This window comes from Vigna umbellata, chromosome 3 (assembly GCF_029865625.1).
Source record: "Vigna umbellata cultivar VRB3 chromosome 3, Vumbellata_1.0, whole genome shotgun sequence".
Taxonomy (NCBI): Eukaryota; Viridiplantae; Streptophyta; class Magnoliopsida; order Fabales; family Fabaceae; genus Vigna; species Vigna umbellata.
In genome coordinates this window covers 34,714,507-34,728,018 of record NC_142167.1, presented here as the reverse complement: position 1 = coordinate 34,728,018, position 13,512 = coordinate 34,714,507, and the positions used below count along the sequence as shown (strand labels likewise).

The window sequence follows — 13,512 nt, the reverse complement described above, 5'->3', positions numbered from 1 at the left end:
AAAAAAAATATTTTTTTATGTATGATAAATATAAAACCATATTTGTACAGATTAAATATGATTTTAGTGTTTGAACTTTAATCCAAATTTTTAGTGCAAATTTAAAATTTGTATTTGTTCAAAACTTTAAATATATTTTAATTTCAAAATTTTAAAAAAATTAATATAGTTTTTTATTTTAAAAAAATTAATTTAAAGTTAAATTTTAAAAAAAAATTTAATTATTTCTAAAATTTGAAAATTAATGTATTAAGCTTTCATAAAAATTATAATTTTGCGTTAAATTTGTGAATTAAAAATATATTTAATTTTTTTTATTAAATAATAAAATACTGGAACCGCTATATTTATAACTTTGTAGGAATTTTTAAGAATGAAACTATAAACCTTTTACACACTATTTACTGATTAAATAATAAATAAATTAATAAAATAATAAGAAAAAGTCAAGAATTTCTCCTAATGATCCTCCATAAATCAATTTTTCTCGCTAAACTCAAAATTGGTTTAATACTAAAGTAATTGAACCCTCTGACTCTGACAGACAAATTCTCATCATTCTCTTCCACTACTTTCCGCTACCTTGTCGTTTTGACCATTCCCTCAAACAAAACGCACCTTCTCCCCTTTTCTCCATACTTCGCCACCCTTTATCCGCCCAATTTCTCGCGTTTCCGAACCTCCGACGCTATCTCCGGCCACCACAGGTACCCCCTTCGCTTCGGATCTCACGCTCCTACACACGCTTTTCTCTTTTCGCTTCGCCGATCATCGTCGATTTTCTTACGTTACGCCTTCGAATAGGGTTTCGGTGCCGGGTTCTTGATCCCTGGGTTCCGATTTCGTTTCTCTAATTTCGTTTCTCTATTTTCGTTTCCACGGTCTCTCAGTTTTATAACCTGTCGTTTTCTTGATCGTGAATTGAAGCAGCGAGTGAAGAAGGTCGTGGACGATGAGCAACGTGTTCGAGGGATACGAACGCCAATACTGCGAGCTCTCGGCGAATCTTACGAAAAAGTGCACTGCTGCTGGTGCTCTTAATGGAGGTACTGGAAAATTCTAACTTGATTCTTCCTTTTTTAAAAAAATTTCCAGCCGTCTTGTGTTGTTGTGTTTTTAATGTATAAATTTAGTTAATTTGCTTGGTTTTAAAGTGTATTTTTGTGTACTGGTATTCCTTTCTTTTGTAGGATATAGTCCAAAAGTTTGAGTTCTTAATTTTGCATTTGTTAAGATATGATTGAAACTCATTTATTGTAGAATTCAGTTACATTGCTTTAATTTAGATAATGACATTTAGCATGAATTAGGATCATTTAAGTTATTGTTGTGTGCACAGTTAATTTGTCTAGTTCATTTGCTTATTTTGTTTATAGGTTTTTCTTTCTATTTTAGAATATGATCTAAAAATTTACAAGATCTTAGTTTTTCTAAAAAGATATGATCCAAACTCCTTTATTACTGAATTCAGTTACATTGATTGAATTTGGATGATGGCACATATCATGAATTAGGATCGTTTCACTTATTGGTGTGTATAGCTCCTTTGGACCCGTTGTCTCTCTCCTGGTAGTTGAAATTCTGTCCAGAAAATTTCTCCTCTCAACAGTTTCCAAGATGTCACAGCTAGTATTGTTTTCCTTTGGTCATGACTAGGGACACTCTTTTATTTGTATCTTCTATATGTCATTTTAGAAATGTCTCATAAATTTTGGAGAGACAACTTCGAAGATCTTGCTAGCGTTTCATAATTGCAATCTTCAATTTCTTCATTTCTTGATGATGTAAGCTGTGTTTTGGAACAGATACTTCAGAACTTGTTTTTCTCCCTTCTATGTTTGTTGCTGCATTTCTTTTTTGCACTTTTTGTCAGTTGAATGGGTGCGGGGAGTGCATTCTACAGTATGCATATTAGAATAAAGTGAATTCTTGTACACATTTGGTATGCCAACAGTTTTTTACTCTATAAATATAAATTCTTACGGATCTTAACATATTCATAGAAGATTATCTTAATTCTTGAGTAATGAACTATAGGAATGTCAAACTATTGAAAGTTTTTATCAGGATGAAGTGTTGAATCTTATGTTTATTTTGGAGCAACGCACATTTCATTATAATTTTTTTGAACTTTCTGTTTATTTTCAGAGCAAAAGAAACAAAAAGTTTCTGAAATAAAGACTGGAATTGATGAAGCTGAAGCTTTGGTACTTCTTTTTCTTCTGCATTGGAAAGCTGTATTTATTTTCTCTGTAGTCTGGTTCAGATATGGTTTATTTAATGAATCTGTAGATTCGAAAAATGGACCTCGAGGCAAGAAGTTTGCAGCCAAACGTCAAGGGTGTGCTTCTTGCTAAGTTGCGGGAGTATAAATCAGATCTAAACAATCTTAAAACTGAAGTGAAGAAAATTGTATCTGGTAACTTAAACCCTTCGGCACGGGATGAATTGTTGGAATCAGGCATGGCAGATGCTATGACGGTATGATTAATTTATTTTAACATCCTCTTTTGATACTTGAAGATGATTAATTTTGTTACGAAGCTATAAGAAGTATGCAATTTCATTATCTTTTCCCTCTGTTTATATATACTTCTCTAGTCAAATCAATGGGTTAAGCAATGCCTTGTTGGTGATATTGCTTTTCCCTTTCAAGCAAGCCATGTACCTCCCTCAGTAGTCATTTTTGTTTCTCTAGGCAATTCAAGTAAAAGTTGAGTTTAGATTACACTGGATCTGTTACACCAATTATCAATTGACGGACTTCTTTGAAGCTATTTAAACACTAGAGATAGCGATGCAATTAAGACCAAATTATGTAGACCAAAATTGTATATGACCCTTATTCATTATTCTTCAACACAGTGTTTATATTATTATTTCATACATTGACTGGGTTGATTATGTATGTACTTGATAATAACCCGTCATTTATGAGATGCATCCATCTTATTTTCAAACTAAGCGAATGAAGTTTAGGCAGTATCTTTTCAAACTGCATGAAGAGTACTATACCTTTAATGGTAGATAAATTGTGAAGAGTAGGTTATAATTTTGTTGGCAGATAGTTATTATATATCAAATACAACCTTAATATTAGACCTTTTTAAGGTTAAATACAAGGTTAATTATCAAGAAACGGCCAAGCAATATGTATCCAGTTGACTCTTTCTGAGTATCGGATGACCATAGCAATTTTTATCTTATTGATTCTTTGAGTATTGGTTGTTCCATTGCCATGACCAATCTAGTTCATTTTCAAGTACAGTGTAAACTAGTGTATTAACATTTGGCAATATTAGTTTGTTACCCGTGAAATACTAAGATAACTATATACTAATTGAAAATTTGAAATGTTAATGTATTTTTTAGAAATTATATTTAACTAATTTAAACCAATTTAAATTATTGATAAGATTCATATTTATCTGATTTATTACTATATTAGGTTAAGCATTAAAGGTTTAATCTGATCATTAATGGATAAATAGATTTTTAATCTAATTAACTTTTCTTCTACTAGATGTTTTGATATTAATAAAATTTGTGGTGAACTGGTGGTGGGACCTCCAAGATTAATATATGTTAGATTATAAATTTGCTGGGCTACATCCAGGGCCAAATTGCATTCCTATTTTCTGATATCCAGATTTGAATTCAATCTTCATTTCTGAACCAACCCTAAAGCTGACATCAACTTGTAATGCAAATACGTTAGGCATCTGCTGACCAGAGAACAAGATTAATGGTGTCAACTGAGAGGTTGAATAAGACCAGTGATAGAGTTAAGGATAGTAGGAGAACAATGTTGGAAACAGAAGAGCTTGGTGTCTCGATTCTTCAAGATTTGCATTCACAGCGCCAATCTCTATTGCATGCACATAACACGGTAATCTTTTTTCATTCTTGTTAAAAAGATCATATATTTATAATTGTTTTACTATTAGTGACATGGAATTTTTACTTTTCTATTAAAAGGAATTTCAAGTCAAATATAAAATGTTCTTTTCCTTGAGTCAAATGCGTAGTAACAGTAGTGTTAAGACCACAAAAGTACATATCCATTGATCTATTAATGGTTGTATTCCATCATGCAGCTCCATGGAGTAGATGATAACATAGGCAAGAGCAAGAAAATTTTGACCAACATGTCAAGAAGGATGAGCAAGAACAAATGGATTATTGGTGGCATTGTTTTGGTTCTGGTTATTGCGATCATCGTGATCCTGTACTTCAAACTTTCTAAATAGCCAATCACAGACTTTTCCTTGTAATGGTCATAAAGGTCACTAAGATACAATGATTACTATTATTTCCCATTGTGCCCCCTTCTCGTCTGATTGTGATTTGTGAGTGTTTTTGGTCAAAGATGATGCATTGTGCAGTGTTGCATACAGCTTCATACTGTGTTAGCTTCTTTCAATGTATGTATCTCTCTAATGATGGGTTTGGCATGTATGGAGTATTGATTTTGATTTATTTTATGGTCAGTTGTTGCATGATTTTAATCATGAAACCAAATTTTGTGTGGTTTTGGTCTTCAAATATAGACTAATTTTGGTTCTAATCCATTGGAGTAAAGTATGTAACTACAATTTTACCATCCTGTATAATAAAAACTTCAGAACTATTACGGAAGTTTAATTAGAAGGATGATGTGAAATGTGAATGGAAACAATGTTAAATAATCATCATGCGTATTAATTGCCTAAAGGATATATGTTCTCCCTTAATTTGATTTATCAAAATGAATTTCTTATTTTTGCATCAGATTTTCTTTTTAATTTAAGATAGAATTAAACTTGTTCCCATCTATAATTTAATCAAAATAAATATTTTGGTAAAGGGAAAAAGAAATATTCTTTAAACAATAAAACAATATTTTTTACTGTTCATTAACTTAATCAATAGATTAGATTAAAATTCAGTAAAATGACGATATATATTCCATCTAATCCAAACTATTCTAATCGAATTGAATACGATTAAAACTGCTTTAACCATACATTATTATAATTATTGCACCTAATTTTGTTGGCTGAATTTCCTTAATTTTGGTTTAAAATCTAAATATTTTGAAAGAAATTGACGAGAGAGCGAGTATGCATATAATTTCCTTTGCCTTAACTCTGGTCATTGTAATAGTATGGTATGAGATGGTCACACTCACTCATCAGACATCACTGTCCTGTCTTCTTCCGTTCTATTCTCCGGAGATGCGCCCGCGCCTCTGCCCTTCGTCCCGGCAAGCAGCTCCACGCTGCCGCCACCGTTGCCGGCCTCCTATCCTCCCCCTCCCACTTCCTCCTTAACGCCCTCCTGCACCTCTATGCTGCTTGCTCTCTCCCCCTCCATGCGCAGAAACTGTTCGACCAAATTCCCCAAACTCACAAGGACTCTGTGGACTACACCGCCCTCATCCGCTGCTCCTACCCCCTCGATTCGCTCCGTTTCTTCCTCGAAATGCGCCAACGCGCCCTCCCCGTGGATGGGGTCACGCTAATCTGTGCTCTTGGCGCGTGTGCCAGGCTTGAGGAGGACAACCCCGTGGCTCAGATGCACGTGGGTGTGGTGAAATTCGGGTTTTTGAGGCACACCAAGGTGTGCAATGCTGTGATGGATGGTTATGTTAAGTGTGGACTTTTGGGTGAGGCTAGAAGGGTGTTTGAGGAGATTGAGGAACCCAGTGTTGTTTCTTGGACTGTGGTGTTGGGAGGTGTAGTGAAATGGGAGGGCGTGGAGAGTGGGAGAGTGGTGTTTGATGGAATGCCTGAGAGAAATGAGGTTGCTTGGACTGTTATGATAAAGGGTTATGTTGGAAATGGCTTTACAAAGGAAGCTTTTATGCTTCTCAGAGAAATGGTTTTTGGTAATCAACATGGGTTGGGTCTAGCAGAAGGAGCTAGTCTCTCACAACGTGGTGAACCGAAGTTTAAATCTCCTTTGAGAGAGGTAACCACAGATAATGCCAGGCAATGGCTTGAAGAAGATAAAGAGCGGGTTTTTGATAACCAAGATGCATTTTGTCATGTGGAAAGAGCTAGCCTCCTACGATGTAGCGAATCAAGAATTGAATTCTTGCGGGAAAAGATGTCTACTTGTAGTATTCGACAATATGTTGAACGTGATTCCTTTCGTAGAAAGATACTTATGGAAAACCAAAACGAAAAGGGGACGGTTTATTGTTGTGGACTTGGGTTGAATTGGGTTACTTTGTGTTCTGTTTTATCTGCTTGCTCTCAGTCTGGCGATGTGAGTGTGGGAAGGTGGGTTCATTGTTATGCTGTTAAGGCTATGGGGTGGGATTTGGGTGTTATGGTGGGGACAAGTTTGGTTGACATGTATGCCAAATGTGGGAGGGTAAGTGCTGCGTTGATGGTGTTTAGGTACATGCCACGGAGGAATGTGGTGGCATGGAATGCCATACTTGGTGGGTTGGCCATGCATGGGATGGGGAAAGTTGTAGTTGAGATGTTCGATTCCATGGTGGAAGAGGTGAAGCCTGATGCTGTGACTTTCATGGCTTTGTTAAGTGCTTGCAGCCATTCGGGTCTCGTTCAACAGGGTTGGCAGTGTTTTCATGATATGGAGTCTGTTTATCGGGTGCGACGGGAAATAGAGCATTATGCTTGCATGGTAGATCTTCTTGGTCGAGCTGGACTGTTGGAAGAAGCTCATGTTTTCGTGAGGAAGATGCCAATTCCTCCAAATGAAGTTGTTTTGGGGTCCCTTTTGGGTGCTTGTTATGCACACGGTAAGTTGAACCTGGGGGAGAAGATTATGAGGGAATTGGTTCAGATGGATCCCCTCAACACAGAATATCATATCCTGCTTTCAAACATGTTTGCATTGAGTGGGAAAGCAGACAAGGCAAATTCCCTTAGAAAGGTTCTTAAGAATAGGGGTATCAAAAAGGTGCCAGGAATGAGTTCTATATATGTTGATGGCCAACTTCATCGGTTCATTGCTGGGGATAAATCTCACCCAAGAACTGCAAATATTTACATGAAGCTTGATGACATGATTTGCAAGCTGAGGTTGGCTGGCTATGTTCCCAACACGAATTGTCAAGTGTTGTTTGGTTGTTCCAATGGAGATGATTGCATGGAAGCATTGGAGGAGGTAGAACAAGTGTTGTTCACTCATAGTGAGAAGCTTGCACTTTGTTTTGGCCTAATGACCACACCACTCGGTTCTCCCCTCTGTATTTTCAAGAACCTGAGGATATGCCAGGACTGTCATTCTGCTATTAAGATTGCTTCTCATGTATATAAACGTGAAATTGTTGTTCGAGATCGTTATCGTTTTCATAGTTTCAAGCAAGGCTCTTGTTCTTGCTCTGACTATTGGTGAATTACACTTTTAACTTGAAGCCACCATTTGGATCAGGAAATTTAAGTCTTATCGATCAGGACTAAGAATGACAGTTTCTGGGCAATGTTTTCTGTAATTTTGTCAATGATATGTTATACATATTTTTATAATTTTCTATTTCTTTCTTTCTTTGAATAAAATATTTTTATTGAATAATTTTTTATCAATACAAAATAGTTCAACAAACTTATAATTTTTAGAAAATATTAAAACAAAACAGGTTGATGGTAAGAAACAGATTCGAAATCATACATCAAATCCATTTTCAAATTCTAATCTCTCATAATTAACTTTAAACTAACATTAACTAAGTGTAGGGTAAAGATAATTTCAACTGGGGATGTAGCTCAAATGGTAGAGCGCTCGCTTTGCATGCGAGAGGCACGGGGTTCGATCCCCCGCATCTCCAATTTTTCGTAATTATTATAAACAAGACCAACGTGTTAAGAAACAAAAGTGTGGAAAATTTGACAAATGTATATCATATTTTTGTTCAATGTTTTTCAAAACATATAATTTATTTTAAAGCTTCAATTTCGCTTAATTAACATGCAGCTTTCAGCAGTTGGTGTATAATACATATGTTGAAACACTTATCCTAAATATAAATAAGAAATAATACAATGAATTTATTCATAATTTAAAATTAATTTAAATACTTATTGTATGGTATAGCCCATGTTCGAACTGTCAACACTGGGAATTGTTCGGTCCAAACCGCTATATCAATCTCGAGTCATAATTGGACCAGTATTTAAGATATTATTAGGGTCTACTCACACTCAACTCATATCCTCAAATATTCAAATAGTGATAACCATTCACTAAATATTCAATCAAGAGCCAAGGCTCTTCAATCACACGCCTAACTTGGGCATCAGAGTACCTTTTGCATGTACCTCCCCCCTCACTCAATGAGGCAACCGAGCGGTCAGACTGTGAAAGTCGAGCGGTCCAGGCGGAAGGAGCAGATAGAGCACGTGATTCAAGTTTTGGAAATGTTAGTGTCTCGGTCCCATAAAATCCCTACCGAAACATTTTGGCATCTACCGTGGGGCCAAGAGCAAGCAAACAAAGCCTAAATGGTGACCACAAGGAGCATGGACAAGTAGCATAACACCAGAGATCTGATAGCACAAATGCAAGAACAAATGCAGGCTCAAGCGCAAGAACAACTGCAAGCTCAAACGCGAGCTCAGCAGAAGATGCAGCGAAAGCATGAAAAAGAGATCGCAATGCTAAGAACTAAGCAGGATCGTCGGGTACAATCCGAACAACACTCGGCGTCGTTAGCCCAACGGGGTCATAATGGTGAAAATAACCATGGAACCCGTCATAACCAGGAGCAGTCTCACCACACCGACCCGAACGGTAATACCAATGGTAATACCAATCCCAACGATAATCCGAATGGGAATCCGAATGACAACCAATGAAGAAGAGAGCCACCACTTCTACAGACCGTAAGACCGATCGGTCTACCGCCTTTCACGACATCAATCATGTGGGAACCCATTCCAGATAAAGCTCCACCCACATTTGACAAGTATGACGGCTCGACTGATCCGGATGATCACATGAGAGCATTCGTTAATGCAATGTCATTTTACTCCAACAATGACCCAGTCTTGTGTAAAGCCTTTTCATTGTCACTCAAGGGAGAGGCATTGTCATGGTACAACACTCTTCCTCCAAATACAGTAGATTGTTTTGCCACTGTACAAACCCTTTTTGGGAGGCAGTATGCATCTAGTCGAATACAGGAGTTAACGCCCGCGGAACTGGTAAATACTAAACAGGAGAAAGATGAATCTTTGAAAGCCTTTATGAAGAGGTACAACGAAATCACTCGGCGAGTTAAGGATGTCAATTATACTTTCATCATTAGCAATTTGCCTTCCTGCCTTAGGTTAGGATCCTTTGTTGAAAATTTATATGCACGTCCTCCTAAAACTATGGACGAGCTCCAAGAAAGGGTGGTTGAGTTTATTCGTATTGAAGATATAAGATGCTCGAGGAATGCGAACGGGAACAAAAAGGAAGGAAAACAACCGTTCAACAATAACAAGAAAAGTGAAGGTCCTCCTCAGAGGGATTTCGTTCGAACGCCTAGGTATGATCATTACACCACCCTTAATGCACCCAGGACAAAGGTTCTTGAGGAAGCCCTTAGTATCGAACTTCTTACCGTACGAAAAAAGCATACTCCCAAGAACGTCGATGAGAGAAATACGTGCCGGTTTCATCTGAACCGTGGTCACACCACAAATGAGTGCTACACATTAAAGGATGAAATAGAAAGACTCGTTCGAGTAGACCACCTCTAAAAATATGTACAACAGGAGAGCGGCCGAATAAGAAGCCCCGAGCGGTCATATCAGAGGGACGACCGAGGTTAGAGTCGTTATCGTAGCCACAGTCGCAATCATGAGCATGACCGCTCGGTCCGTGGGTGTATAGATACCATTTCTCGAGGTTTTGCTGGAGCAAGTGCATCATCCTCGGTCCACAAAAAACACCAAAGGAATTTGAAAACAGTGCACGTGGTGGAGAGAAAGCCCCAATCCTGGCCACCCATTACCTTTACTGATGCTGACTTTCATGCTCCGGACCCTGATCAGGATGATCCCATGGTCATCACAGCCGAGATAGCTCGGTACAGTATCACCAAGATCTTGATTGACCAAGGCAGCTCGGTCAATATCCTATACTGGAAGACATTCTTGAGAATGGATTTGTCCGCGAATGTAATAGCCCCATTTAATGAATAGATTATGGGTTTTTCAGGGGAAAAAGTCGATACTCGTGGATATTTAGATTTGAAGACTCGGCTTGGAATGGGCGAAGAAGCGAAAGAGCTCAGACTAAGATTCTTATTAGTAGAAGCACCTACTCCGTATAATGCCGTTTTAGTACGACCCTGTTTGAACGCCTTCGGAGCTGTGGTTTCCACTCCTCATTTGACCATGAAGTTTCCATCCGGCAAAGGAACCATATGTATTGTGCGGATGGATCAACAAACAGCTCGAAAATGCTACATCGATAGCTTAAAAGTCACACATTTCATTCCCCCTGAAAAGAATAGAGAAGCAGAAACAACTACAGGATAATCTCGACACCTTGTCAAAGGAATTCATTGGCTTGAGTTACTTAATGGGAAAGCTGGCCCTAACACTCGGAAAGCGATTCATCTCAAATTTTACTTCAGCCGAAACAATTACTATCACGTTTTATTTCAATTTTTTAAAACATAGACTTTTATTGTTTAAATTCTTTTGTTAGAATAAATAATATCGAACAATTTTTGTTTAATCAAGCGATCAAGAACCTGGTCATTCGACCTTACAAGTACTTGGGAACTCGGCCTCAGATGTTCGGCACCTTTGGCCTCAACTGCTCGGCCATTCGGCCTTACAGGTACTCGGCCACTCGGCCTCACAAATGTTCGGCCCCTTCGGCCTCACAGGTATTCGGCCTTACAGATATTCGGTCACTTGGCCTCACAAATGCTCGGCCAATCGGCCTCACAGGTATTCTGCCATTGGGTCTCATAGGCATTCGACCATTCGGCCTCAAATATCCGATGTACTGACTTCTTGATCAAACGAGAGCTTACCATCGAAAGAAACCTAGGGACATTCTCCAGGAACCCCTACTCTAGGGAATGTTCTCTAGGAACCCCTAGGTCATAAAATCGAGCGGTGAAGGCAGTCCCCGATGGACGGTCACTCTCGTCCACTAGGAAGTTCTCCGTAACTCCTAGGTCGTAAAATCGAGCGGTGAAGGCAGTCCCCAATGGACAATCACTCTCGCGCACTAGGAAGTTCTATGTAACTCCTAGGTCGTAAAATCGAGCGGTGAAGGCAGTCTCCGATGGGCGGTCACTCTCATCCACTATGAAGTTCTCCGTAACTCCTAGGTCATAAAACCGAGCGGTGAAGGCAGTCCCCGATGGGCGGTCACTCTCGTCCACTAGGATGTTCTCCGTAACTCCTAGGTCGTAAAACCGAGCGGTGAAGGCAGTTTCCGATGGACGATCACTCTCGTCCACTAGAAAGTTCTCCGTAACTCCTAGGTCGTAAAACCGAGCGGTGAAGACAGTCCCCGATGGACGGTCACTCTCGTCCACTAGGAAGTTCTCCGTAACTCCTAGGTCGTACAACTAAACAGTAAAGCCCGTTCACTAGCAAGAATTCCTAGCTCAAAGCCGAGAAGTAAGCCCTCTAACTAGGATGTTCTCCGGGAACTCCTAGTGCCAAACTAAACGGTCGAACCACTATAAACTTTGAGCAACTGCTCAGTGAGGAACGTTCTCCGTGAGGAACGTTCTCCGTGAACTCTCACTCAAGTTTCATTGATCTACATAATGTTCTAAGTTAACCCCTAGAGTCTGCCATCGCCCAAGGAGAAATGAAAGCTTAAGGAGCATTGAACACAGCCTCCCCAAATACCTCATCATAAGTCCTATAGTTAACTAGGGTTAACTCGGACTTGAGAGGCATATGTATGGTATAGGCCCAGGTCCAAACGGTCAACACTGGGAACCGTTCGGTCCAAATCGCTATATCAATGTTAGGTCATAATTGGGCTAACATTTAAGATATTATTATTAGGCCACAGGTCCAGCAAACGGTTAAAATAACCAAAAATATCTCATTAGAGATATTCATAACCAAAGATATCTGGTTGAAGATATTGATAAAATCATTTATGAGTAACTGATCGAATCTTCAGGTAAGTTTGTTTTTATTTGATTATGTACTTATAAATACAACAGCAGGGCCAAAAGTCAGGTACGTTCCATTGAGGGTCTACTCACACTCAACTCATATCCTCAAATATTCAAATAGTGATAATCATTTACTAAATATTCAATCAAGAGCCAAGGCTATTCAATCACATGCCTAACTTGGGCGTCAGAGTGCCTTTTGCAGGTACCTTCCCTCTCTACAAAGAAAGCAACAGACTATGAAAGTCGAATGGTCCAGACGGAAGGAGCAAGTGAAACACGTAATTCAAGCATTGAAAAGTTAGTGTCTCGATCCCATAAAATCTCTACCGAAGCACTTATATTGTACGGGGTTGTAGGGAAGGTATAGGCTACTACCACACAAAAAATTGTCCTTGGATTATTATGAAATTTTACTTTAATAACGTGTGATCTGACATGTAGTACAATTATTCATTTTCTTGTGGGAACATGTGATATATTAACACTTTTAAAATAAAATAATTAATTTAAAATTTAATTGGTATTTTGATCTTAGGAGATTTATTTAATATGATTTTTTTTTCAATTTATTAATTAAAATTGATTCAATGCCTGGTAAGTTGGTGTTAACATGTTTTTGAAAGTAATATTAGTTTTATCCTACTCACCTTATTATTCTTTAAAACTAAAACAATAATTTCATGAAATTTGTCAATGTTTGATTTATGCCTCGAAAGAGCTTCTTATTAATTTGCAAAGTCAATATATTTTTAGTGCGGGTAATTTTCTTCAAACAAAATCTCTCTCTATATATAATTCATATTTAGGAGAGAAAAAAAAATTAAATTCTTATATCTACTTCTAGTTCTAATAGGTTTGTAGAATTTAATCATTTATTAAATTTTAATTGTAGAAAAAACATTAAAATTAATAAATTTTAAACATTTAAATAGAGATAACTTATGAGCTAACTCAACTTCCCACACGAATTTGAGTAAAGTTGAATTGACAAAAATTAAATTCTTTGAATGTGAGTTAAACTAAACACGATTTATTTAATCTGCAACGATTTCGAACAAGATTGAAGGTGTATTGATATGTAATCCACCAACCACAATCATCTCTATTAGTTTTTTATCATCTTTTCCTAAGTTTTATTTTTTTATAAGTCTTTTATTATAATTATAAATATTAAATTTTTTAAGCAGTAGAATGTTGTTAATAATATTTAAATAATTTTGATATTTGATTTATTTATTTGTCTTAAGTTACGTAGATAAGTTATGTAAAATGATATTTTAGTTTTTAACTACTATCTTTTAATATGATTTAAAATGCTATAAAATAATAAATAAAGTAAATATACTAAATATAAAATAAGTAAAAACAAAATATCCTTAATTACTTCAATTAACTAATTCACAAAC

At 37.2% G+C, this 13,512-nt stretch overlaps 3 protein-coding genes and 1 non-coding gene across 5 annotated transcripts; all 4 read left to right on the top strand.

The window, feature by feature from the left end:
- The first annotated feature begins 522 nt into the window (after nt 1-522).
- Nucleotides 523-4,479, top strand: LOC124821078 (vesicle transport v-SNARE 13-like). Of its 2 annotated transcripts, none has more exons than XM_047292887.2 (6): nt 523-707; nt 931-1,046; nt 2,149-2,207; nt 2,293-2,481; nt 3,719-3,889; nt 4,098-4,479. In XM_047292887.2, the coding sequence occupies exons 2-6, from the start codon at nt 953-955 to the stop codon at nt 4,248-4,250; spliced, it is 666 nt and encodes a 221-aa protein (XP_047148843.1). In that variant the 5' UTR covers nt 523-707; nt 931-952; the 3' UTR covers nt 4,251-4,479. The 2 variants fall into 2 exon arrangements, with proteins under 2 accessions (XP_047148843.1, XP_087966402.1); XM_088110276.1 differs by lacking the exon at nt 523-707 and adding an exon at nt 810-833.
- Nucleotides 4,480-5,115: 636 nt separating this feature from the next.
- On the top strand, nt 5,116-7,491 carry LOC124821079 (pentatricopeptide repeat-containing protein At5g15340, mitochondrial). Its single transcript, XM_047292890.2, has one exon. It carries the CDS (start codon nt 5,152-5,154, stop codon nt 7,351-7,353), a length of 2,202 nt encoding a protein of 733 aa, XP_047148846.2. The 5' UTR covers nt 5,116-5,151; the 3' UTR covers nt 7,354-7,491.
- A 219-nt stretch (nt 7,492-7,710) lies between these two features.
- Nucleotides 7,711-7,783, top strand: TRNAA-UGC (transfer RNA alanine (anticodon UGC)). The gene has a single exon. It is a non-coding gene; the product is annotated as a tRNA-Ala (tRNA).
- Nucleotides 7,784-8,876: 1,093 nt separating this feature from the next.
- Nucleotides 8,877-10,484, top strand: LOC148202376 (uncharacterized). Its single transcript, XM_088109604.1, has 3 exons — nt 8,877-9,686; nt 9,996-10,062; nt 10,162-10,484. The coding sequence occupies exons 1-3, from the start codon at nt 8,877-8,879 to the stop codon at nt 10,482-10,484; spliced, it is 1,200 nt and encodes a 399-aa protein (XP_087965730.1).
- The last annotated feature ends 3,028 nt before the right edge of the window (nt 10,485-13,512 follow it).

What these genes read in the sequence shown, in the direction of transcription:
- LOC124821079 (XM_047292890.2), top strand. Translation starts at nt 5,152, where the DNA reads ATGAGATGGTCACACTCACTCATCAGACATCACTGTCCTGTCTTCTTC.
- LOC148202376 (XM_088109604.1), top strand. Translation starts at nt 8,877, where the DNA reads ATGTGGGAACCCATTCCAGATAAAGCTCCACCCACATTTGACAAGTAT. An exon ending in AAATAGAAAGACTCGTTCGA is followed by an intron (nt 9,687 to 9,995) that starts GTAGACCACCTC and finishes GACCCTGATCAG; the next exon opens with GATGATCCCATGGTCATCAC. An exon ending in CAAGATCTTGATTGACCAAG is followed by an intron (nt 10,063 to 10,161) that starts GCAGCTCGGTCA and finishes TGGGTTTTTCAG; the next exon opens with GGGAAAAAGTCGATACTCGT.
- LOC124821078 (XM_047292887.2), top strand. Translation starts at nt 953, where the DNA reads ATGAGCAACGTGTTCGAGGGATACGAACGCCAATACTGCGAGCTCTCG. An exon ending in TGCTGGTGCTCTTAATGGAG is followed by an intron (nt 1,047 to 2,148) that starts GTACTGGAAAAT and finishes GTTTATTTTCAG; the next exon opens with AGCAAAAGAAACAAAAAGTT. An exon ending in TTGATGAAGCTGAAGCTTTG is followed by an intron (nt 2,208 to 2,292) that starts GTACTTCTTTTT and finishes ATGAATCTGTAG; the next exon opens with ATTCGAAAAATGGACCTCGA.